At 50.2% G+C, this 24,204-nt stretch overlaps 2 protein-coding genes across 18 annotated transcripts in view; one reads left to right on the plus strand and one right to left on the minus strand.

Annotated features, from left to right (window-relative positions):
* The first annotated feature begins 1,893 nt into the window (after window positions 1–1,893).
* Window positions 1,894–22,563, plus strand: TLDC2 (TBC/LysM-associated domain containing 2). Of its 13 annotated transcripts, none has more exons than XM_028827322.2 (8): window positions 1,894–2,040; window positions 2,378–2,433; window positions 4,803–4,884; window positions 6,567–6,722; window positions 7,690–7,854; window positions 9,643–9,738; window positions 15,220–15,293; window positions 17,396–18,056. In XM_028827322.2, the coding sequence occupies exons 3-8, from the start codon at window positions 4,852–4,854 to the stop codon at window positions 17,529–17,531; spliced, it is 660 nt and encodes a 219-aa protein (XP_028683155.1). In that variant the 5' UTR covers window positions 1,894–2,040; window positions 2,378–2,433; window positions 4,803–4,851; the 3' UTR covers window positions 17,532–18,056.
* SAMHD1 (SAM and HD domain containing deoxynucleoside triphosphate triphosphohydrolase 1) overlaps window positions 18,503–24,204 on the minus strand; it is a 60,822-nt gene continuing 55,120 nt past the window's right edge. For 3 of the 5 annotated variants that reach the window (XR_013398669.1, XR_013398670.1, XM_077948560.1), the window contains one exon: window positions 21,023–21,399. Coding sequence is in view for 2 of the 5 variants with exons in the window: in XM_077948560.1 (XP_077804686.1) it covers window positions 21,265–21,399 (135 nt within the window). In the remaining 3 variants the exon portion in view is untranslated. 5 annotated transcript variants of the gene reach the window in all.

A 24,204-nucleotide genomic window follows, 5' to 3' on the forward strand; every position in this document is an offset into this window, starting at 1 on the left:
GCCCCCACAACCAGCTATGTTTTTTTTTGTATTTTTAGTAGAGATGGGATTTTGCCACGTTGGCCAGGATGGTCTTGAACTCCTGACCTCAAGCAATCCACCTGCCTCGGCCTCCCAAAATATTAGGATTACAGGTGTGAGCCAATGCGCCCAGCCTTTTTTTTTTTTTTTTTTTTTTTTTTGAGTCAAAGAGTCTCACTCTGTCGCTCAGGACGGAGTGCAGTGGCGTAATGTTGGCTCACTGCAACCCCCGCCTCCTGGGTTCAGGCGATTCTCCTGCCTCAACCTTCCAAGGAGCTGGGACTACAGGCATGCGCCACCACACTCAGCTAAATTTTTTTTGTATTTTTTGTAGAAATGGGGTTTTGCCATGTTGGCCAGGCTGGTCTTGAAGTCCCGACCTCAGGTGATCTGCCCATGTTGGCCTCCCAATGTGCTGGGATTACAGGCATGAGCCACCGTGCCCAGTCTCCATCATGGAAGCTTTCTAGCATCTGGTTATGTGGCAGTTGATGTTGTTGCCAGATCACACGCTGAGTTTTCCTGACCATGAGGACAAATAATGGGACAGCAAGGCAAACCCCACTGGCTTCTCAAAGGGCTCAGCGGTTCAGGTGTTGAGCTTGGAGGAGGGGTGGCTAGAAGTGCTAGGCATGCGATCCCCAAGCCGTTTATAGCTTAAACACACATTGCAACAGCCATGTTTGAGGTGGCAACAGGGCCCTTCGCTTACTTGTTTTCCCCATAATACATGTCCTTTTGGCATCCCACACTTCCCGGAGGGAACATTGCCCCAGGACACCCGGCCATGAGCAGGGCATCTGGGGACCCGGGTCCTCTCCACCAAGTCCAGCAGAACAGGGTCTCTTCCAGCTGTGGGAAGATGGCACAAGCCATCTGTGAAATGGTGGGCTCACCCACCTAATAGGCCTGTGACCGGGGCACATTCCTCAGGGATTCCCACCCCAGGGGCAGGCTACTGAAGCCCCTTTGAGCGTTGAAGTTCTGTGAGACAACAGCAGAGCAGTCATGGAGATCTTACTGTGAGCTGGGGACGGAGAAGTAGTCCCCTCTTCAATGGAGCGTCTACTGCATGCTCAACATGGCTTCCTGTGTGTAACCTTACCTAATGTCACCACGGTCCAGTGAGAAACGTCCTCATCTCATCTGAGAGGGAACCAGCAGGGGCCAAGCCTACCAGGCCTGGAGCACAGGGTGACTGACGGAGAACCCCACAACCTCACCCTTTCCTGTAGTGTTTGTAGACCACAGATTTTATTTTCTTTTATTTTTGAGACAGGGTCTCACCCTGTTGCTCAGGCTGGAGTGCAGTGATGTGATTTCAGCTCATTGCAGCCTCGACTTTCCCAGGCTCAGGTGATCCTCCCATCTCAGCCTCCCAAGTAGCTGGGACTACAGGCATGTGCCACCACACCCGGCTAATTTTTAAAAAATTTTTTTGTAGAGATGGAGTTGCGTTGTGCCATGTTGTCCAGGCTGTTCTCAAATTCCTGGGCTCAAGCGATCCTCCCACCTGAGACTCCCCAAATCCTAGGATTACAGGTATGAGCCACCATGTCCAGTCATATCGCAGATTTTAACCTCAAGGGAATGGTCTTCAGTGGTGGGCATCAAGCTCCAGGACCTGGCGTCTGGCAGCTGTGGTGAGAGGCTTCAGGAGAGCCAAGATGCCTGGTATCCCCACCCCTTTGGGCTGTTGGGGGCAGGGCTGGGGGCCAGGGGGATGGCAAGGTCTTGTTTGTGTGTGCTTGTGGGATTTGAGTTTCTGATGTGTCGTAATCACTGCCAGGCCTTCCCAGTTGGAACCAGAGTGGGCACAGGGCCAAGGCTTGCTGCCCTCTGGGCAGATATAAGAGCTAGGGAGGAGAGCCCGGAGCCAGAGCCGGGGCAGAGGGCCAGCCACCTACCCGGGGACCAGGGATCGGAGCTAAACCGGCCGCATACAGACCACCAGGTGGGCAGGGTCAGTGCCATGTGTGGCCCCCTCTCTGGGGATCAGGGAGATACGCTAAAGGCTGGGTGAGTACATCCTTCCACGGCTCCCCTATTTCCCTTCTCCCTCTGAGTTCCTCACCCTGCAACTGACCAAGTGACTGCCTGTCCCAGAGGCACCCAGGTGGAGGCTGAGGGGCCACTTGTCAGGGATTCGAACCCTAGACTCTCAAAGAGTCAGTGTAGGGAGATTGTAATAAGTATTGCCACTCACCCAGCACCCACAAACAACATAAGGTACTGTTATCTCACCAAACCGAGGTCAGTAGGTTGGATGCCTGGCTTAGCACCCTAACTCTCTAGGATTTAACTTCATTTACTCTTACAACCAGCCCTGATGTAGGCGTATATATTAATATTACAGGTGAGGTGACTGAAGCACAGAGATGTAAAGTAATTTTCCCAAGGCCACACAGCAAAGTAAGTGACAAAACCAGGATTTGAACTCCCTGACTCCAGAGCTTGTCCTCTTAACTGCCGTACTACAATGTCAAGTGACTGATGAGTTCCTTCCCTTTTCTGAATGGCAGTTTCCTTATCTCTAGTCCGAGGGTTTTAAGGTTTGATGACCAGAAAGATACTACCTTGAGCTTCCCTAAAAGTACTCGGACATGGGTCAACTTTAAGCACCTGGGTAACTTTGTTGGAAACACTTATCAAGAACTATGTGTATGGCCTTTGATCCAGCATTCAACTTTTGAAATTTATCATAAAGGGTGCAATCAGTTTTATGAACAACGTTCATTGCAGTTTTGCTAATAATTAGAGAAAATTAGAAGTAAACAAAATGTCCAACAGCAGGGGGAACAAATGATGAATGTCCCGTGATTAAATACTGCGCAGCCACTCCAGGAATCATGCACTCCAAGAGCGTAGGGTACCTTGGAGAATTCTTGATTGTTGTTAGTAGAAAAAGTACTTTATAAAACTGTGTGGTTGGACGGGCGCAGTGGCTCAGGCCTGTAATCCCAGCACTTTGGGAGGCTGAGGAGGGCAGATCATCTGAGGTCAGGAGTTCGAGACCAGCCTGACCAACATGGAGAAACCTCGTCTCTACTAAAAATACAAAAATTAGCTGGGTGTGTTGGTGCATGCCTCTAATCCCAGCTATTTGGGAGGCTGAGAGAGGAGAATCTCTTGAACCCGGGAGGCAGAGGTTGCAGCGAGCTGAGATCATGTCACTGCACTCCAGCCTGAGTGACAGAGCAAGATTCTGTCTCAAAAACAAACAAAAAAAACAAAAAAAACTGTGTGGTCAATATGGTATGAACACATGGTGTGATCCCTTTGCAAATGTGTATACATGTGTCTATGTGAAATAAATATAAAAGACTGGAACATACAACCTTGGGGGTTAAGAGTTTATTTGTGACAGATAGAATTGTGAACATTTTTATATTCTTATTCTTTTCTGGTTTCTCAAATTTTCTACAATATCTAAATATCACTTTTTAATTAGAAAAAAAAAAAAAGCTTTGGCCGGGCAAGGTGGCTCATGCCTGTAATCCCAGCACTTTGGGAGGGTGAGGCGGGTGGATCACCTGATGTCAGGAGTTCGAGACCAGCCTGACCAACATGGAGAAACCCCATCTCTATTAAAAATACAAAATTAGCTGGGTGGAGGCTGAGGCAAAAGAATTGCTTGAACCTGGGAGGCGGAGGTTGCGGTGAGCCCAGATGGCGCCACTGCACTCCAGCCTGGGCAACAAGAGTGAAACTCCATCTCAAAAATAAATAAATAAATAAATAAATAATTTTAAAAATCTTTTAAAATAATCTATTCTTTTCTTTTCTTTTTTTTACTGAACATTAACAAAAGTTTATTTATGTTTCAATTTAGAATTGCATCTGTTCCCCCCACCCCCATCTGAAACTAAATATGGAAAAAGAAACAAAGACTTAGTAAAGAAACTTTCTGTTAAGTGACAAGCAAAGCAATGATGAAAGCCTAAAATACATTTATGTTTAGGATGCAAAGTAAAAATAGCTTTTTTTTTTTTTTTTGAGACAGGGCCTCACTCTGTCACCCAGGCTGGAGTGCAGTGGCGCAGTCTCGGCTCCCTGCAGCCTCCTCCCCTCAGGCTCAGGTGATCCTCCCACCTCAGTCTTCCGAGGAGCTGGGATTAAGGCACACGACACCACGGCCAGTTAATCTTTGTTTTGTTTTTTTTTGTAGAGACAGGGTTTCACCATGTTGCCCAGGCTGGTCTCAAACTCCTGGACTCAAGTTATCCACCTCCCTCAGCCTACCAGCATGAGCCACCGCACACAGCCAGATTATTCTTTTGGTCTAGGCATGCCCCCTTCTAGCTTCCGTTCTAATGCACTCATCGGCGTGGAGAGGGAAGTGAATGGCAGCCTGTCAGTCCCGCAAAGGCTTCTGAGATTATCTGGTTCAACATGTTAAGTGTGGTAAAACTGAGGCTCAGGAGTTCAAATGGGCTTATGCAAGGTCATACGGGGAACTAGAGGCCCCAGACCTCCAGCCTGGGCCTTAGTCATCTGGCCAATGGCCCACAGTCCCCAGGCCAGGCTGCCAGAAGGGCAAGGAGGTGGAAAGGAATTGCAACTAGAATTTATGGTGTATGGTTAATACATGTTAGATGCTAACTGCAATGAGGCCTTGAATGCCGAGTTGCTCACAGACCCACCCAGCAGCAGCTCGGCCTGGGAGTGACAGGTGAGAGGGAGCAAAGGGCAGCTGGGTGGGCATGGAGCCGGCTGGGTGTGTCCCAGGCCTCTCCCTCTCATCTCTAGGCCTCACCTATCAGCGCTTCCTTCCTGGGCAGGGCTGAGGATTCACTCACTGCCCACGGCCGGCCGGGCAGGGACAGGAGAATGAGAGGCCTCCGCTGGCGTTACACTCGCCTGGTAAGGGTTCCAGCTCTGGCTGTGGTGCAGGTTAGGAGGTGGAAGGAGGCGAGGTCTCTGGCAGGCTGGGGCCTGGGCTAGGGTTGGATGCGGGTGGTGACTTGTTCCCCTCTCCAGTCCCTCCCTGGCAGGCCTGTGGTTTGGAGCAAGGACTGACTCAGGAACATGGGGTCTTAACCCCCCTGCTCCAAGGTCCTCAAGGAGAACAGACCGATGTCCCTGTCCCTTCCTCCCTGGAGTGGGTGCTGGATGCAGCTCTGTTCAGAGCCACACACAGCTAGCCCCTGCCTCAGGCCTGAGCCTGGAGAACAGAGCGGGGCAGGAGAGGGGGTCCTGTCCATCTCTCAGCCCCTGAGAGGTCTCTTCTTCCTGGGAAAAGCCTGCAAGGTCATTGTGTGGAGGCGCGCGCACACATACATATACACACTCACACACACACGCATGCAAACACACACACTCAAACACACTCAAATGCACGCAGACACACATGCACTCAAATACACACACACATGCACACTCAAATGCACTCACACACTCACACATACAGACATACACACATTCAAACACACACACTAAACACGCACATACACACACTCTGGTACAGAGTGGAAGCTCAATTGAATGAATGAGTGATTAATGATGCCCCTGATGGATGTACATATTTACACCATCCCAACTCACACAAACACATTGATATATAAGTACACACATTTACACTCAGTACCTCCTCACATTGATGTGCCTACACAACTCTATTCCAAGCCAACATACAATTCACATAGACAAACACATTTTACATGAACTTACATATATGATCTCACATATGACTGCGTGCATCATTTCATGGGCTTCATGGGGAAACCTTTGGGCTTCCTTTTCTTCCTTTGGAAAATGCTGATAAATAAGCCGGGGGTGGTGGCTCACGCCTATAATCCCAGCACTTTGGGAGGCCGAGCCAGGCGGATCACCTGAGGTCAGGAGTTCGAGACCAGCCTGACCAACATGAGGAAACAGGCATGCTGGTGGGCATCTGTAGTCCTGGCTACTTGGGAGGCTGAGACAAGAAAATTGCTTGAACCTGGGAGCCGGAGGTCACAGTGAGCCAAGATTGCACCACTGAACTCCAGCCTGGGTGACAGAGCAAGATCCTGTCTCAAAAAAAAAAAAAAAAAAAAGATGAAGAAGAAGAAATACACAGAGATCACAGACAGCGCACACTGAACACACTGAACACAGGCCTGGGCGAGGATGGGCTTTTTGTTGTTTTCATTATTTAATGTACAAACACACACAATTGAAGTTCCCAGGGCTGGGCCACCATCTGCCTTCTCCTCTGCTCCCAAGCTTAGAACTTGATCCCTGCCACCCACCCAGGATCCAGGGCAAACAGGCCGACAAACTGCAGGGCCCATGGCCCCATCTGAGCCTTGTGGGGTGCTGGCGGGGGTCGGGGGACTGTGCTCCAGCCCTGAGCCGGCAGGGACCAGGGAGGAAGCAGGCTGGCAGCAGGGGCAGCATTCTGTCTGTCGTGGAAACCCCCAAATACTCTGGGCTGGGCTGGGGGTTACAGGCACATGGGCAGGGAGTGATGAGGGGGCCCGAGGAGGCTCCTGGGCTCAGGAGATGGTAGAAGCTGGGACCTCCTGTCCCTGGACCCACCAGGCCTCTTTGTGTTTTCGCAGCCCACCCAGGTGGAGGACACCCTGTCTGGGGAGGAGGGTAACGAGGAGGAAGAGGAGGAGGAGGCAGCTCCAGACCCAGCTGCTGCTCCTGAGGATCCCATGGTGCCCCAGCTGACAGAAGCCAGCCAAGTTTTGAGTGCCTCAGATATTAGGCAGGTCCGGACACTGCCCATGGCACAAGAATTTCAGCCCTAAACCTGAGTCTCACCCTCCTGCCTTATACCAGCCACACCCAGGGGCACCTAGAGTCATCCTTGCTCTGTTCTCATCATGCATTACTTCTGGCAAATTGCTTCTTCTCTCGGGGCTTTGCTTTCTTTCTTGTAAAATCATCGGTGTTGCTAGCACCTCCCTCTACACTGGGCCAGGAGGTTAAGGAGGTAAAGAAAGAGGCTAGGACGGGCGCGGTGGCTCATGCCTGTAATCCCAGCACTTTGGAAGGCCAAGGCAGGGGGATTGCTTGAGGCCAGGAGTTGGAGACCAGCCTGGCCAACATGGCAAAATCCTTTCTCTACTAAAAATACAAAAATTAGCCTGGCGTGGTGGTGCGCACCTGTAGTTTCAGCTACTCGGGAGGCTGAGGCACGAGATTTGCTTGCACCCAGGAGGCGAAGGTTGCAGTGAGCTGAGATTGTGTCGCTCTACTCCAGCCTGGGTGACAGAGTGAGACTCTGTCTCAAAGGAAAAAAAGGAAAGAGACTAATTCCTACATAGAACCAGCCCTTGGGAACTGAGGCCAAAGTCGGAGAGGGGGGAGCGGATGAGACCATGGATCAGGAGGAGGGGTTCAGCATCTTTCCTATTCTCTGGCCTCTGGGGGCCGGGGTGACCGAGCAGAAACAGTCTTGAGAGTCCTGACCCGGGTTCAAATCCTGGCTCTGCCATTCACTACCCATGTGAGCTTTGGGCTAGTTGTTCCACCTCCCTGAGCCTCAGTTTCCTCAACTGTAACATGGGAATAACAACCCTTATCTCCGAGGGCTATTGCTAATGGCATGAAAGTCCCTAGAATCAGCAAACTGCTCTATCGTCTATAAAGCACTGGGCTGGATGCATGGTGGCTGTCCAAGCCCATCCCCAGGATATGGCAGGAGGGAGCAAGAACTCCTCCATTCACCTCCAGCCCTGTCCCCAGCTCAGCTTTCACTTCCCACCAAGAGTCACCGGCCATCCCTGGAGTCTGGTCTTCTGCACGTCGAGGGACGGTTTCAGCCTGCAGAGCCTGTACCGGCGGATGGAGGGCTGCAGCGGGCCAGTGCTGCTGGTGCTCAGGGACCAGGACGGGCAGGTGAGCTGGGCAGGGGTGCCACCCGAGGCTCTGGGGGCACCCCACCAGGTACCCATGGGCTCTGACCCAGGGCAGCTCAGGGACAAGCAGACAGAGTGAAAGACTAAGTCACCTGTAATGGACACTGATGATGGCAATGGGACCTGCCCACTCAGAGCCATTCCCCCATTTATGCATTCAACACATCTACATGGGGCGCCTTCTGTGTGCCAGGTGAGAGGTGGGATAGAGCAGAATCAACCCAGAAGCAGCCCCAGCTCTCTTGGAGCTAATGGTCTAATAGGGGAAGGGTCAGACAATTAAGCAAATAATCGTTTGACTGTAAAACTGCATCTTCATCCTCAGAAGTAGAAGAAAGTGTGGGGGTTGCTGGGCACGGTGGCTCACACCTGTAATCCCAGCACTTTGGGAGGCTGAAGCAGGAGAATTGCTTCAGTCCAGGAGTTCAAGACCAGCCTGGACAACATAGCCAGACCCTGTCTCTAAAAAAAAACCAAAACTGGCCGGGCGCGGTGGCTCAAGCCTGTAATCCCAGCACTTTGGGAGGCCGAGATGGGCGGATCACGAGGTCAGGAGATCGAGACCATCCTGGCTAACACGGTGAAACCCCGTCTCTACTAAAAAATACAAAAATCTAGCCGGGCGAGGTGGCGGGCGCCTGTAGTCCCAGCTGCTCGGGAGGCTGAGGCAGGAGAATGGCGTAAACCCGGGAGGCGGAGCTTGCAGTGAGCTGAGATCCGGCCACTGCAGTCCAGCCTGGGCAACAGAGCAAGACTCCATCTCAAAAAAAAAAAAAAAAAACAAAACACCAAAAACAAAAACAAACAACAACAACAAAATTCGCCAGGTGTGGTGGTGTTTGCCTATAGTCCCAGCAACTGCAGCTGGGGGCATTGTAGGGGGGTTGAGGCTGCAGTGAGCCATGATCACACCACTGCACTCCAGCCTGGGTGACAGAGTGAGACCCTGTCTGAAGAAAAAAAAAAAAAAAAAAATATATATATATATATATATATATACACACACACATACACACACACTGGCATTAAACTGATGTCAGAAGGAAATATACCAAAATATTAAGAGTGATTATCTTGGGGAAGAATGAGGGGGATTAGGAGATGGCTTTACTTTTTTTATTTTGCTTCTCTATAACTGCTACTTTTTTCCACGATTACTTGCATAGAATGAATATATATATACATATATATACACACACACATATATATATATATAATTTTTTTTTAAGATGGAGTCTCGCTCTGTCACCCAGACTGGAATGTAGTGGCATGATCTCGACTCACTGCAACCTCCACCTCCTGGGTTCAAGCGATTCTCCTAACTCAGCCTCCCAAGTAGCTGGGATTACAAGTGCCCACCACCACACCTGGCTAATTTTTGTATGTTTAGTAGAGACAGGATTTCGCTATGTTGGCCAGGCTGGTCTCGAACTCCTGACCTCAGGTGATCAGCCCACCCTTGTCTCCCCAAAGTGTTGGGATTACAGGCGTGAGCCATTGCACTCAGCCTAGAGTAAGTATATTTAAGAAAAAGGAGGGCCCTGACTGCCCAGAGGAGGAAGCCAGCAGGACCTCTTCCTTGGGGAGCATTAAGGGAAAGGATGCATGAGGATTCCTGCTCTTGGGTGGGGAGCCCCCATCCCCCAGCTCTGCCCCAGCTTCCCAGGTGCCCTCTAGGATGAGCCTGTATTACTAAACCCAAAGAATGAGGGTCGTCAGAGGACCCCCAGCTCCCCTCCAGCTGCAGACTGCAACTTCCGCTTTCCAGATATTTGGAGCCTTCTCCTCCTCGGCTATCCAACTCAGCAAAGGCTTCTATGGTACCGGCGAGACATTCCTCTTCTCCTTCTCACCACAGCTGAAGGTGATGTTCACAACCTTCCGTGGGGGGAGTGGGGCGTGTGGTGAGACAAAGCTCCTCGGGTCCCAGTGGCCCCCAGCACCATCCTCCACGATGGGCTGCCTGGTGTGCCACTATCTTTCCACAGGGGTAATGAGCAGGGCAGTGGTGGGCAGAGCATCCCCCTTGACCTGTCTGTCCTGCATTTAAAACATACTTGGTGGGTTTGGCTGGGCGCGGTGGCTCACGCCTGTAATCCCAGCACTTTGGGAGGCCGAGGCGGGTGGATCACTTGGTCAGGAGATCGAGACCATCCTGGCTAACATGGTGAAATCCTGTCTCTACTAAAAATACAAAAAGTTAGCCGGGCGTGGTGGCTGGCGCCTGTAGTCCCAGCTATTCGGGAGGCTGAGGCAGGAGAATGGCATGAACCCGGGAGGCGGAGCTTGCAGTGAGCCGAGATAGAGCCACTGCACTCCAGCCTGGGCGACAGAGCAAGACTCCATCTCAAAAACAAACAAAACAAAACAAAACAAAACATACTTGGTGGGTCTCTGGCAACCGCTGACTGGCTGAGAGGAGGGAGGACCATGCTTTCCAGGCACAGGCTGGGAAGACAAGATAGACCTGAGGGTGTGGTGGCAGGATGATGAAGAAGGACACAGCCAGTGGCTTCTCAGGAAGCATGGGGGCCAGGCACCGTGGCTCATGCCTGTAATCCTACTTTGGGAGGCCAACGAAGGTGGACTGCTTGAGTCCAGGATTTCAAGACCTGCCTGGGCAACATAGTGAGACCCCACCTCTACAAAAAATACAAAAATTAGCCAGACACGGTAGAGCACACCTGTAGTCCCAGCTACTTGAGAGGCTGATGCAGGAGGATCGCTTAAGCCTGGAAGGTTGAGGCTGTAGTGAGCCGTGATCGCACCACTGCATTCCAGCCTGGGCAACAGAGCAAGACCCTGTCTCTAAAAAAAAAAAAAAAAAGAAATACAGGGTGAGGTCATTGCTGGAGGAAGGTGAAGGATCGGGTATCGCAGTCATCACAGGTGTGGGAAGGGAGGGAAGCCTGCTGGAGAACACCGGAGCAGCAGAAGTGCCGCTGGGCCATGCGAGTGGCGGCTTGGGTTGTGAGGTTAGGGCGCCGCCACTTCTGCGCCTGCTTCTTCAGCAGCATCGGCTGCTCGGCGCAGGCCTGCAGAGAGGGGACACCAGAGAGTGGACTGCAGAGAGCGGGCAGCCAGGGTTAGGGGTTTTGCCCAACTGGTTTAACAGCGGCAGAGAGGGAAAGGAAGTTGAAGGGAGTGACAATACAACATGGACCACAGAACCTAGACTGGAGAAGGAAGGGAGGGAAGCAGGGGGCACTGCGGGACACCAAGGCAAAGGTGGGCTTGGCCTGAGAGGTCTCCCTGACGTCAAAGGCTTGGAGTAGGGACAGCAGTTGGACAATGTGTTGGAAGACAGGATACAGCGGACAGAGAGAGGGACATTTGAAATAGGCTGTGGAAGAGCCACCTGCCATCCTTGCTGAGGACAAATTCTCAGATGTGACCATGGAAGACAGCAGCAGAAACGCATTCTAGGGCAGGGCCTGGACAGGTCCGCGTGGATAGTGAAGTTTACCAGAGAGCTGTGAAGGGTTGGGGGTGGTGAGTCAGAGCTCAAGTTTCTAATTAATGACGAATGGGAGAGTGAAAGGCACAAGATGACTGGTATAGTTGGGTGGCTCGACCTGCCCAGGAGCTGGGTGAGAATAATAGTCCCAAACGCCTTCCATCCAAAGATTTCCTGCCTCTGGGTTATTTATCCACTAAAGCTACTGAGCAGTACCTGCTTGGCACAGAGCAGACTATTTTTACTACTAGTAAAAATGGCCAGGCCAAGCGCTGTGACTCATGCCTATAATCCCAGCACTCTTAGGGAGGCAGAGGCAGGAGGATCGCTTGAGCCCAGGAGTTCAAGACCAGCCTGGGCAACAGAGCAAGATGCTATTTTCCACAAAAAGGGAAAAACAAAAACAAAACAAAAAATGACCAGGTGCGGTGGCTGGCTCACACCTGTAATCCCAGCATTTTGCGGGACTGAGGTGGGAGGATTGCTTGAGCTCAGGAGTTCAAGACCAGCCTGGGCAACAGAGTGAGATGCTGTCTCTTAAAAAAAATTTTTTTTTAATTGTTCAATGGATGAAGTCGTTCCAGGTATTTTGCTATTAGAGATCTCTCCAATGCACAGACTAAGATTCCTTCAGACACATCCAATCACACGGTCATCTGGTCTCATGACAGGGAGTTCACAAGGAGCTATGGACTGCTTTGCTAAAGGCAAAATATACCATATCTATTGCATTGCTGCCATCAGCTGGAGGGGCTCCATCAAGCTTCCCAGGATCCAGGAAAGGGTGAGGGAGGCATGGTGAGCCAGTGCTGGTACTACTCATCACCACTTGCCTTCCTGAACTTAAGTCTTAGTTCTAAAGGTCTAGAATTTTCCTTCCATTGCACTGACAGCTCCTAGTAGAATCTTTTGCTGGTTCCTCCTCATCTCCCCAGTCTTTCAACATCAGAGCTCAGGTGTTGGTTCTCGTATCTTCTCTAGCGGCCCTCATTTATTCTGTGGTCTCATCCATTCCCACAGTTCTTCATGCTGCCTGTATGCTAATGGCCTCTTCCCTGACTCCAAACTCACATATATCCAACAACTGCCCATCATCTCTCTCTGCATCTCAAACATGGCATTTCTTTTCTCTTTTTTTTCTGAGACAGAGTCTCACTCTGTCACCCAGGCTGGAGTACAGTGGCGCCATCTCAGCTCACCGCAGCCTCCACCTCCTGGGCTCAACTGATCCTCCTGCCTCAGCCTCCCAAGTAGCTGGGACTACAGGCACATGCCACCATGCCTGGCTAATTTTTGTATTTTTTGTAGAGATGGGGTTTCACCATGTTGCCCAGGCTGGTTTTGAATTCCTGAGCTCAAGTGATCTGCCTGCTTCCACCTCCCAAAGTGCTGGTATTACAGGTATAAGCGCTGCATCTGGCCCCAAACATGGCATTTCCAGATTATCATGTCCCAAACAGACCTCCTGGCTTTCCCTCACAAAGCCTCCTCCTCCTCCTGCTGTCTTCCCCCATCAAATGAATGGCATCTCCCTCTCCTGCTGCTGAGATAGAAAGTCTTGAAGTCCTCCTTAACTGTCTTTCACAACTTTACATCTGAACTGTCAGCGAATCCTGACAGCTCTGCCTTCTCTCTATATTCGGGATCCACTACTGCCATGTCCTTTGCTGGCATCTTGGTTCAAGCCACCATCATTACTTGTGTGTCCCTGCTATTGCCTCCTAAAAGGTCTCTCACTGCCTCCACTTCAGTCAGCACAGTAGCTGGAGCGATCCTTTCAAAAGGGAAGCCAGGGCAGGGCGCAGTGGCTCATGCCTGTAATCCCAACACTTTGGGAGGCCGAGGTGGGTGGATCACTTGAGGTCAGGAGTTTGAGACCCATCTGGCCAACATGGTGAAACCCCAGCTCTACTAAAAACACAAAAATTAGCCAGGCATGGTAGTATGTGCCTGTAATCCCAGCTACTCGGTAGGCTGAGGCATGAGAATCTCTTGAACCTGGAGGAGGCGGAGGTTGCAGTGAGTTGAGATTGTGCCACTGCACTCCAGCCAGGGTGACAGAATGAGACTCTGTCTTAACACAAATTTAAAAAAAGGTGGGGGGAAGCTATAACTCATAGCATGTCACTCCTTGGCTTCCTCTTTCACTTGGGGAAGAGCCAAAGTGTGTCCAATGATCTACATCCCTACGCCTTCTGGCCTCTCTCTGAATGGCATTTCTTGCTACTCTTCCTTTCCCTCACTCTGTTCCAACCACACTGGCCTCTGAGCTGGTCCGCAAACATGGAACTTCACGTCTTTAATATAAATAAAGAGAAATAAAACAGGGTCTGGGAGGAAGGGCTACTTCAGATAGAGTGGTCCAGGAAATTTCTCTGAGATGACATTTGGGCTGAAGGATGAGAGGTGGGCCCTCTGAGGATCTGGGGGAAGAGCATTCTGGGCAGAGGGATTCTAGGGCAGGAATGGGAATGGGCTTTGGGTGTTCCAGGGATGGAAAGACTGGTGTAGCTAAAGTGTAGTCAATAAGGGGGAAAAGGGGCCAGAGAGAAAATCAGGGGTTAGAGCTGGCTGCACTTTTAAGTTTTGACAGTTTTTTTTTTGTTTGTTTTTTAGAGTTGGGGTCTTGCTCTGTTACCCACGCCAGAGTGCAGTGGTGCAATCATAGCTCACCGCAGCCTCCACTCCTGGGCTGAAGTGATCCTTCCACCTTAGCCTCCCTAATAGCTGGGACTATAGGTGCACACCACCATGACCAGCTAGGTTTAAAAAAATTTTTTTAGGGCCGGGCACAGTGACTCACGCCTGTAATCCCAGCTCTTTGGGAGGCTGAGGCAGGCAGATCATGAGGTCAGTAGATTGAGACCAGCCTGGGCAACATGGTGAAACCCGTCTCTACTAAAAGCTGGGCGTGGTGGCGCATGCCTGTAGTCCCAGCTACTCGGGTGGCTGAGGCAGGGGAATCGTTTGAACTCTGGAGGCGGAGGTTGCAGTGAGCCGAGATTGCGCCACTACACTCCAGCCTGGTGACAGAGCGAGACTCCGTGTCAAAAGAGAGAAAGAGAAAAAAAATTTTTTAGAGATAAGGGAGGGTCTTACTTTGTTGCCCTGGTTGGTCTAGAACTCCTGACCTCGAGGAAACTCCTGGCCTCAAGCGATCCTTCTGCCTCAGCCTACTGAGTAGCTGGGATTACAGGTGCACACCATCACACCTGGCTAGTTAAAAAATTGCTGGGATTACAGGCATGAGCCACTGCACCAGGCCCAGGCTGCACTTCTGGCCATTGTTAAGTTGAATTTTATCCCCACTGCAATGGGAAGCCATTGGAGGACTTAGGCAAAGGGAACATCTGATTTGGACGTCGAACAGATCACGCAGATTGCAGTGTGGGTATGGCTGTAGGTACAGGCAGTGGAGGCAGAGGGACCAGCTGGGAGGCTGTGATCCAAGCAGAGGACGGGATAGAAATGGCGGCAGGCAGGCTATGTCTAGAGCTGCGAGGCTTGTGGATGAGCTGGATGTGAGGCAGCGCTGAAGCGCAGGCGGGCTGGTGTTGAACGGGTGAGGCAGTATCAGTCCCCACTCCTGGCCTGGACTGCTCCCCTCCTCCCTCCAGCTTTGGAAGCAGGAAGCCTCAGAGGTTGTTGTCCTATTCTAGAACAAAGTGGCTTCTAGGCTGTAGGAATTCAAACTAAAGGGCATGTGGCGGTGACTCCAAGGAGACTGAGAAGAGAAACTCCAAGATCCCTGAACCCGGAGTCCCACCTGCGTCTCGGCTGCGGCCTGGATGCTGTTCCCGCCACAACATTGCCACCCAGTGGTTCGGGGTCAAACTGCAAGGGCGGGACTCGCTCCCGTAGTTACCTGAGCCTTTCCCTATCACCCAGGTCTTTAAGTGGACTGGAAGCAACTCTTTCTTTGTGAAGGGAGACTTGGATTCACTGATGATGGGCAGTGGCAGGTGAGTGTCTCAGTCCTCCTGAGTCTTGGGGTGGTCTGTGTTCTGGTCCCTTTCCCTCTGCTGAACTGCTGGGCGAGGCTGCCCTTGATGCAATGGGGAGGCTGGTGGGAACTCTCAGGCTGTTCCCTTCATTGCTCAGCCTCCCAGCCAACCCCCTCACCCTCACGCTAAGCCAGTATTAAGCAGAAAGGATGGATGAGTGCCCCCACCGAAGTGTTACAGCTGGTGACAGTTTAGTCTGAATGTATGCAACTTTTGGAATTCCACATGGTTGGATGAGGCTAGCGTCAAGAGATGAGTGTGCCTCGTTTTTCCATCAGCCCAGGAATTGCAGGGGACATAACTCATTGCAGGAGCCTCCCTTGGCGAGGGCAGCGGGTAGAGAGAGGTAGGAAAAAAAAGTTGTTGATCTCATCCTGGTGTGACCTTCACATTCAGGGGGCATGCATCTTATCCTGAGGGCAGGGATGAGAGCATTGCTTGATTAGTACCAGGCAAATTCTTTGCTCTCCCAACTTCCTGAAAAGCCTCCACTGAGGGGCAGCTTGGCAGAGAACACATCAGCCATTGCTGATCTGCAGGAATTCACTTCCTAGCTCCGGCTGAGGTTTTCTACCAAATAAGGGGATTCGAATGGATGCTCTGAAGTATTTGGGCTCTCAGAGTTTGCACCCTGAGATGTACTAGCTTTGGTTAAAGAATTGCCATTTTTAATTTTTATTTTTTAATTTTTTTTGAGACAGAGTCTCGCTCTGTCGCCCAGGCTGGAGTGCAGTGGCGTGATCTCAGCTCACTGTAACTTCCCCCTCCCAGGTTCAAGTGATTCTCCTGCCTCAGCCTCTGGAGTAGCTGGGGACTACAGGTGCCCACCACCACACTCGACTAATTTTTGTATTAAGAACTGCCATCTTGGGCCAGGATCATGCCTGTAATCCCAGCACTTTGGGAGGCCAAGGTGGGCAGATCATGAGGTCGGGAGATCGAGGCCATTCTGGCTAACACGGTGAAACCCCGTCTCTACTAAAAATACAAAAAAATTAGCCGGGCGTGGTGGCTGGCGCCTGTAGTCCCAGCTACTTGGGAGGCTGAGGCAGGAGAATGGTGTGAACCCGGGAGGCGGAGCTTGCAGTGAGCTGAGATTGCACCGCTGCACTTCAGCCTGGGCAACAGAGCGAGACTCCTACCGAAAAAAAAAAAAATTGCCATCTTGGCCGGGTGCGGTGGCTCATGCCTGTAATTCCAGCACTTTGGCATGAGACGGGCAGATCACTTGAGGTCAGGAGTTCGAGAGCAGTCTGGCCAATGTGGTGAAACCCCGTCTCTACTAAAAAATACAAAAATTAGCTGAGCATGGTGGCAGGCATCTGTAGTCCCAGCTACTTGGGAGGCTGAGGTGGGAGAATTGCTTCAACCTGGAAGGCGGAGGTTGCAGTGAGCTGAGATCACACATTGCACTCCTGGGCGACAGAGCGAGACTCCGTCTCAAAAAAAAAAAAAAAGAAAAAGAATTGCCACCTTAAAAATGCTCCAAATGTTCTAAAACTGGGCTGTGGTGACAGTTGCGCCATTGTATATACTTATTAAAATACTGAACTGTTCAAAAAATACTCTTAGTCAGGCGTGGTGGCTCACGCCTGTAATCCCAGCACTTTGGGAGGCCAAGGCAGGCAGATCGCTTGAGGTCAGGAGTTCAAGACCAGCCTGGCCAACATAGCAAAACCCCATCTCTACTAAACGTACAAAAATTAACCAGGTATAGTGGTGGGTGGCCTGTAATCCCAGTTACTCGGGAGGCCGAGGTAGGAGAACTGCTTGAACCCGGGAGGTAGAGGTTGTGGTGAGCCAAGGTTGTGCCACTGCACTCCAGCCTGGGTAACAAAGCAAGACTCTGTCTCAATAAATAAATAAACAAACAAATAAACAAATACTCTCAACCCCATGGGGAACAATGTGCTGAGTCCCCAGTAATTCAGTATAAATTGCTTTAAGGGGAGGTAAGACAGGTGAAACTGGGCTGCCGTCCTGGCATGGCCAATCAGTGGCAGAGCCTGAGGGTTTCAGCACACAGGGGTAAGCTGCACCAAGACTGTCCTCTTCTCTAGTGGCCGGTTTGGGCTGTGGTTGGATGGAGACTTGTTTCACGGGGGAAGCTCCCCTTGCGCAACCTTTAACAACGAGGTGCTGGCCCGGCGGGAGCAGTTCTGCGTCCAGGAGCTGGAGGCCTGGCTTCTCAGCTGATGGCCCTGCGGCAACAGGTACTCAGCCCTGCTCACGATGCCACCCAGGCCTTCCTGACACACGGCAGCCTGCGCTGTTCGAAACACAGATGCTGAAGGGCCCTAGAGTTGGCTGAGGCTGCTGGCCCGCCTCCTTGTGGCCTGGGGACCCAAGATACAGGTGGGGGCAGGCACTGCTGTTTTGCAGAGGTGACTCTGAAGGATTAAAAGATGCTTACACCTTCCCCAAGCAGCACCGAGACCCTAAGCTAACAGGGCCTTAGAAAACTAAGAAAAATCCGCATCCCTTCCCATGCTAGTGCCTGCCTCCTGGCAAAGGGAAGATTTTTCACTATGCTGTTCCCCGCCAGCTACTGAACGAGGAAAACCAACCTCATGAACATTATCATTTTAGAGGTTCTACAACGAATTCATGTTTATAGTAGAAAAACCAGAAGACATTAAAAAAAATGAAAATTGCCTAAAATTCAACCCCCCCAACTCTAACATTTTCATGTATATCCTTCCAGACAATGTTCCATGAATATGTGTGTGTGTGTATTCTTACAGAAACGGGATTCTACTCTGTATGTGTGGGAATGATTTTAACTTACAGAATATTGTCAAACCTTAGAAACCCGGGCTTGAGCACTGGAACTAATGAAGACTCTAGCAGCATCATTCCTCCTCTGGCCTGCTGCAGAACGTTGAGGCCCTTTTGTCTGCCACCAGTGCCAGGTTCTTGTGAATCTGCTATTTAATTTCATGAGGAAGGTATGAAAGGAGCAAATGAGTAATATGCATATTCAGACAAGGAGGTCGAAAGCTTTGTGGAACACAACTTTCAAGATGGAGATACATTCACGAAGCTTTATTGCAGCTGTTTCCCTTACCCAGTTGAAGTGGCCAGTCATTTTAATTTGCAGTTCTATTTACATTCCCAGGGTAACCACGTTCAGTAACTCTCTAGAGGCTAAGCTGTTAAAATTTCCATTTTTATACAAATAGCAAAGATGTTTCTTTCCTTTTTTTTTTTTTTTTTTTTTTTGTTTGAGACAGAGTTTCGTTCTTGACTCCCAGGTTGGAGTGCAGTAGCTATCTTGGCTCACTGCACACTCCACCTCCCCGGTTCAAGTGATTCTCCTGCCTCGGCCTCCCGAGTAGCTGGGATTACAAGCACACACCACCACAATTTTGCCTGGCTAATTTCTGTATTTTTAGCAGAGACTAGGTTTCGCCATGTTGGCCAGGCTGGTCTCGAACTCTTTACCTCAAGTGATCCGCCCACCTCGGCCTCCCAACGTGCTGGGATTACAGGTGTGAGCCACTTCGCCTGGCCAAGATGTTTCTTAAGGAAAATGTAACCTTGTAAATAGCGCAGAGTTATCATAATGAAAACAGCTGCAAAGAACATAAAGTAAGCTGCCTTACATGTAACAAAAGATGCAAACAAAATCCATTCAAGTTGTTTCACAGACAGCACAGTGACACAGTATTAGGACTACAGAATCTCAGAGTAAATCACAATGATTTAAAGGTAAGATACACAGAAATAAAATGATTTTAACACAATATGACATTCCTGAGGCACCTTGGCTAAAATGGGAATGACTTAGTGCCATGGCTGACCTCACTTGTGCGTTGCTGAGCCCATATGTGAACAGATCGCCCCAATACCATGGTAGGCATGAGAGGAGAAGGGTTTTAACTATTCTCTTATGAATTGTAACCAACCCCTATTATCTACTGATGGATGGAGTGGAGGGGGGCGGTGGGGGGGTGAGGTGATCATACAGGATGGCAGACATTCCAAGTACTCTTCACCCCAGTGTGGACGGAACAGAATCTGGCTACACGGTGGCCAGTGACAGACTACTGGGAAATCTGCTGGCCTGTGGTCTGAGTTCCCCTACACGCTCAGGCTGCCCCTCACTCCCAGTGTGCCAGGGAGGCTTAGTCCGGGGAGCACCAGAGCGGAAGACATTCGGGGCTCATGGCTCCTATCCCCACTAGCCTGCATCTTCAGCACCCTCTGGCCACCACCAGCTTTGGCTCTAACTGCAGACTTTTTTTTTTTGAGACGGAGTCTCGCTCTGTCACCCAGGCTGGAGTGCAGTGGCTCTATCTCGGCTCACTGCAAGCTCCGCCTCCCGGGTTCATGCCATTCTCCTGCCTCAGGAGACTACCACGCCTGGCTAATTTTTTGTATTTTTAGTAGAGATGGGGTTTCACCATGTGAGCCAGAATGGTCTTGATCTCCTGACCTTGTGATCCGCCCGCCCCAGCCTCCCAAAGTGCTGGGATTATAGACATGAGCCACTGCGCCTGGCCCTGCAGACTTTGTTCTTGGTGAATTGCTATAGAACTGGGAATAAGGTGTGCCCTGGGCACAGGGACACTGCCCCACCAAGGTGGTGCCCCCTCCACTGCTGGGAAAACGAAGTTACCTAGGGGAGCCTGGAACCCACTGGGCAGTCACTAATTTCCCCACAGGCAGTGCAGTGTTTGCACTTTTTTTTTTTTTTCTTTTTTTTTGGAGATGGAGTCTCACTCTGTCACCCAGGCTGGAGTGCAATGGCGTGATCTTGGCTCACTGCAACCTCCGCCTCCCGGTTTCAAGCGATTCTCCTGCCTCAGCCTCCCAAGTAGCTGGGACTACAGGCGCACGCCGCCACGCCCGGCTAGTGTTTGCTCTTAAATACACAAAATGCACCGAACCAGCAAAAACAAAGTCCCAGGTCTGAGGAGCTCTGAGGATGGTGCCTGTGACAGCCTCTAGCCAGCTCTCCAGGATACTGAGAGAGCAGGTCAGGGGAGGCTTTCTCCAGGCGGGGCAGTGGGAAGGCCCTCTGGACCGGGGGAGTGAGTATTCAGGAGACAAAGGCACTGCCCAGGTCTGGAACCGCCACGGAGCCAGGGCACAGCCTAGTTTGGGGCATTCCTCTGTCACTGGGGGTAGGGATCTCCCAACAAGAGGTGGCTTTAGGCTCCACTCATGAGGAGGCCTGAGCTCTCAGATCTTCCCCAAAACCTAATCAGGCCTCTCACCAGTGTGTTGGAGGCCACTCCTGGCCATCATCTCCAACTGTTTACCTCAACTTGGCACCTTGTAGGGGGCTAAAAGGGTGAGGGGAGGTGTTTTTCGCCTATGCTTGAAGAGGACTGTCCTCAAACTTGAAGTGATAGGGAACTCTTCACCGGGGTAGGATCTGATGTTTTGTTTTTAGCCATGTTTGTCTATGACAATGTCAACTTCTAATTCCAATTTGTACCCTTGTCTCATTTCTACATTAAAAACAAAAAACAATCATCCGTCATAAAAGTTCAGAGTAAGCTGGGTGTGGTGGCACATGCCTATAGTCCCAGCTACTTGGGAAGCTAAGGCAGGAGGGTCACTTGAGCCCAGGAAAGTGCGAGTCCAGCCTGGGCAACAGAGCAAAACCTTGTCTTTTAAAAAAGAAAAAAAAGAGAGTTCAGAGTAGATAAAAGAGTTGTTATTCTAAGAAAATAGACTACCGAAGGAGAAAGACTTTAATAATACTAAAAATAGGCAAGGTAATACTTTTCATAGTATAGTAAGATTTGCCTAATACCATCTTATTTCTTTGATTAAAAATTACTTAGCTTCAGCATGCGTGTACATTCAAACTGCAAAATTAAAGCATGAGTTATCATAATTGTGCAGAATTCTAGGAGTGAAGCCCCTAAATGAATTGTGCAGGGGAGGGAGTTTGTAAACAGCCGACTACAGACGTTCACTTTGGGTCATCTTTAAAAAGCTGGAGTCTGCTTTTGGATGCTTCTCGGAGGCGAGTTGGACTTTGGACTGAAGTCCTGTAGTTCCATTCCTTTTTCTGAGGTGTTATGAGTGGGGCTATAACATCGCCATCCTATTAGAAGGAGAGAGAAAAACAGAGAACAGAGAAAAGCCAGTTTCCATCATCTTATTTGTGAGTGAAAGTCTCAGGTGCGCACATCCTCATCTTGCATATAGATTGCTTCTAGATGTCCTCACTCCAGGGAAACTCCAAATTACCTATGCCCTGTGGTTGGGACCAATTAGAAACACTACAGTCTTATGCAGGAAGAGCCTTCATGAAAACAGACACTGGCCTCTGCAGAGATGACGGGAAGCAGCATACCACTGCCCACCTCTATGGCCTCCTTCACACACCTTCATGGAGCACAAACCCTGTCCTATTTGCCCAGGAGAAAGACAGGATGCACTGAACCCTTAGGTTCTCTCTCGCCTGGTCCCCTCTGTAATAAATGGCCCAGGTCTACAAGATGACAAAGAAGGGGAGAAAAGACAGTATGTACCTGCAGAATTAAAATTTTTCTCTGTATCAAAGCTCTAACATTGGCCCCATCAGCATAGGCTCCAGCCAAAGGACCTCCTCCACCCAAAATAAGGGAGAGATCCAAAGGGAGGTGATACAATGACCTGAAACCACAGAGGTAAGAAGAAGCAAGGCCTCCTAATACTCGACTCTATGCTAACTGTTCTGAACTTGTGTGTAGATCCTCTTTGGTTACGAGAGGATGCAGGATCTTGGAGAGCTTCTGTTGTAACAGGAATACAATGCTGGTAGGAGGATTCGTGCTCCTCATCTGCCTGTTTGCTCTCAGATCCATTCTTCACTCCTCCTCTCCCTACTCTGTTTCACTGGAGCCACTCCGGTAAATTACATCTCTCAGCTCCCATGCCTGCTGGTTTCCAGTTAGGTTTGGTCTCTCTGGTGGGAGACGAGGTGAGAAGAGGGCAGAGAAATCAGGTTATTTCTCTCCCTACCTCCTCTGGCATGAGCGGCAGTGGCAGTGACTCTTTTGTGGTTCTAGCTTCTGCAGGTGGCCCCAGCTCCGGGACTCCCACCTGCTCCCTTGGTCTCTCCTATCCTAGAGGTGGTAGCAGCTTCCTGCTTTTGAATCACCATCCTCTGTACTCATTTAGCTCTGCCAGAACTTTTGTATCTCATCCCCCATGTTAAATTTCTTCTGTTGAACCACACTGGATCTGACTTGATAGAACCATTAAAAACAGTATTTTAAAAATTTATCATTATTATGTTTTTGAGATGGAATCTTGCTCTGTCACCCATGCTGGAGTGCAGTGGCACGATTTCAGCTCACTGCAACCTCCACCTCCAGGGTTCAAGCGATTCTCCCGCCTCAGCCTCCCAAGTAGCTGGGATTACAGGTGTGCACCACCATGGCTAATTTTTGTATTTTTAGTAAAGATGGGGTTTCACTATGTTGGCCAGGATGGTCTCGAACTCCTGATCTCAGTAAAGGCAATCATTTAGGCCAGGCGTGGTGGCTCACGCCTGTAATCCTAGCACTTTGGGAGGCCAAGGCAGGTGGATCACTTGAGGTTGGGAGTTCAAGACCAGCCTGGGCAACACGGTGAGACCCTGTCTCTACTAAAAATACAAAAATGAGCTGGGCATGGTGGTGCATGCCTGTAGTCCCAGCTACTCAGGAGGCTGAGGCAGGAGAATCACTTCAACCCAGCAGGCGGAGCTTGCAGTGAGTTGAGACCATACCACTGCACTCCAGCCTGGGCAACAAAGTGAGACTCCGTCTCAAAAAAAAAGTCATTCTATTGCTGTGATACTTGTTCTTAAAGGTCTATTTCAAAATCGACAGTTTTTATTTGTCTTTAAACTCATCTCTATTTCTTTTTTTTTACTGAGATGGAGTCTTGCTCTGTCGCCCAGACTGGAGTGCTGTGGCGCAATCTCGGCTCACTGCAAGCTCTGGTTCCCGGGTTCACGCCATTCTCCTGCCTCAGCCTCCCAAGAAGCTGGGACTACAGGCGCCCGCCACCACGCCTGGCTAATTTGTATTTTTTAGTAGAGACAGGGTTTCACCATGTTAGCCAGGATGGCCTCGATCTCCTGACCTCATGATCTACCCACCGCGGCCTCCCAAAGTGCTGGGATTACAGGCGTGAGCCCCCGCACCCAGCCTCATCTCTATTTCTACCCACTTTCCTTCCTTCCTTCTTCCTTTCCTTCTTCCTTTCCCTTCCCTTCCCTTCCCTTCCCTCCCCTCCCCTTCCCTTCCTTTTCTTCCTTTTCTTCCTTTTCTTTTCTTTCTTTTCTTTCTTTCTTTGAGACAGCATCTTGCTCTGTCAACCAGGCTGGAGTGTAGTGGTGTGATCATAGCTCACTGCAGCCTCAGACTCCTAGGCTCAAACAATCCTCCCACCTCAGCCTCCCAAAGTGCTAGGATTATAGATGTGAGCCACCATGCATATAGCCAACTTTTTTATTTCCACTCATTCTAATTTCAATTCTAGTGAATTTTATAAATGTAAACAAATATGTCACTTTCCTGCTTAAAACCCTTCAGTGCTGATGCTCCCTACTGCTCTTGGCTGACAGGACTGTGCATAAAGCCCCAGACACCTCCACATTCTATGCTCCTTCCTGAAATACACCATATTCTTTCTCATCTTCTGAATTAATCCTGTGGTGTCTATGCCTCAACCCCTCCCCTACCGCCACCTCCTGCTGCCAGCCCTTAACCCAGACGACTCCTCACTCAACCTTCAGGTCTCAGTTTATAAGCCCTTCTTTAAATCAGCTTTTCCTGACCAACTAAGACCAGCTAAATCCTCTTTGTTTTTCCTCCTCTAAGACTGTGTACTCACCCTACACCCAAAGTACTTACCATGCTCCTATAATTATTAA

The sequence above is a fragment of the Macaca mulatta genome, chromosome 10, assembly GCF_049350105.2.
Source record: "Macaca mulatta isolate MMU2019108-1 chromosome 10, T2T-MMU8v2.0, whole genome shotgun sequence".
In the NCBI taxonomy this organism is placed as follows: domain Eukaryota; kingdom Metazoa; phylum Chordata; class Mammalia; order Primates; family Cercopithecidae; genus Macaca; species Macaca mulatta.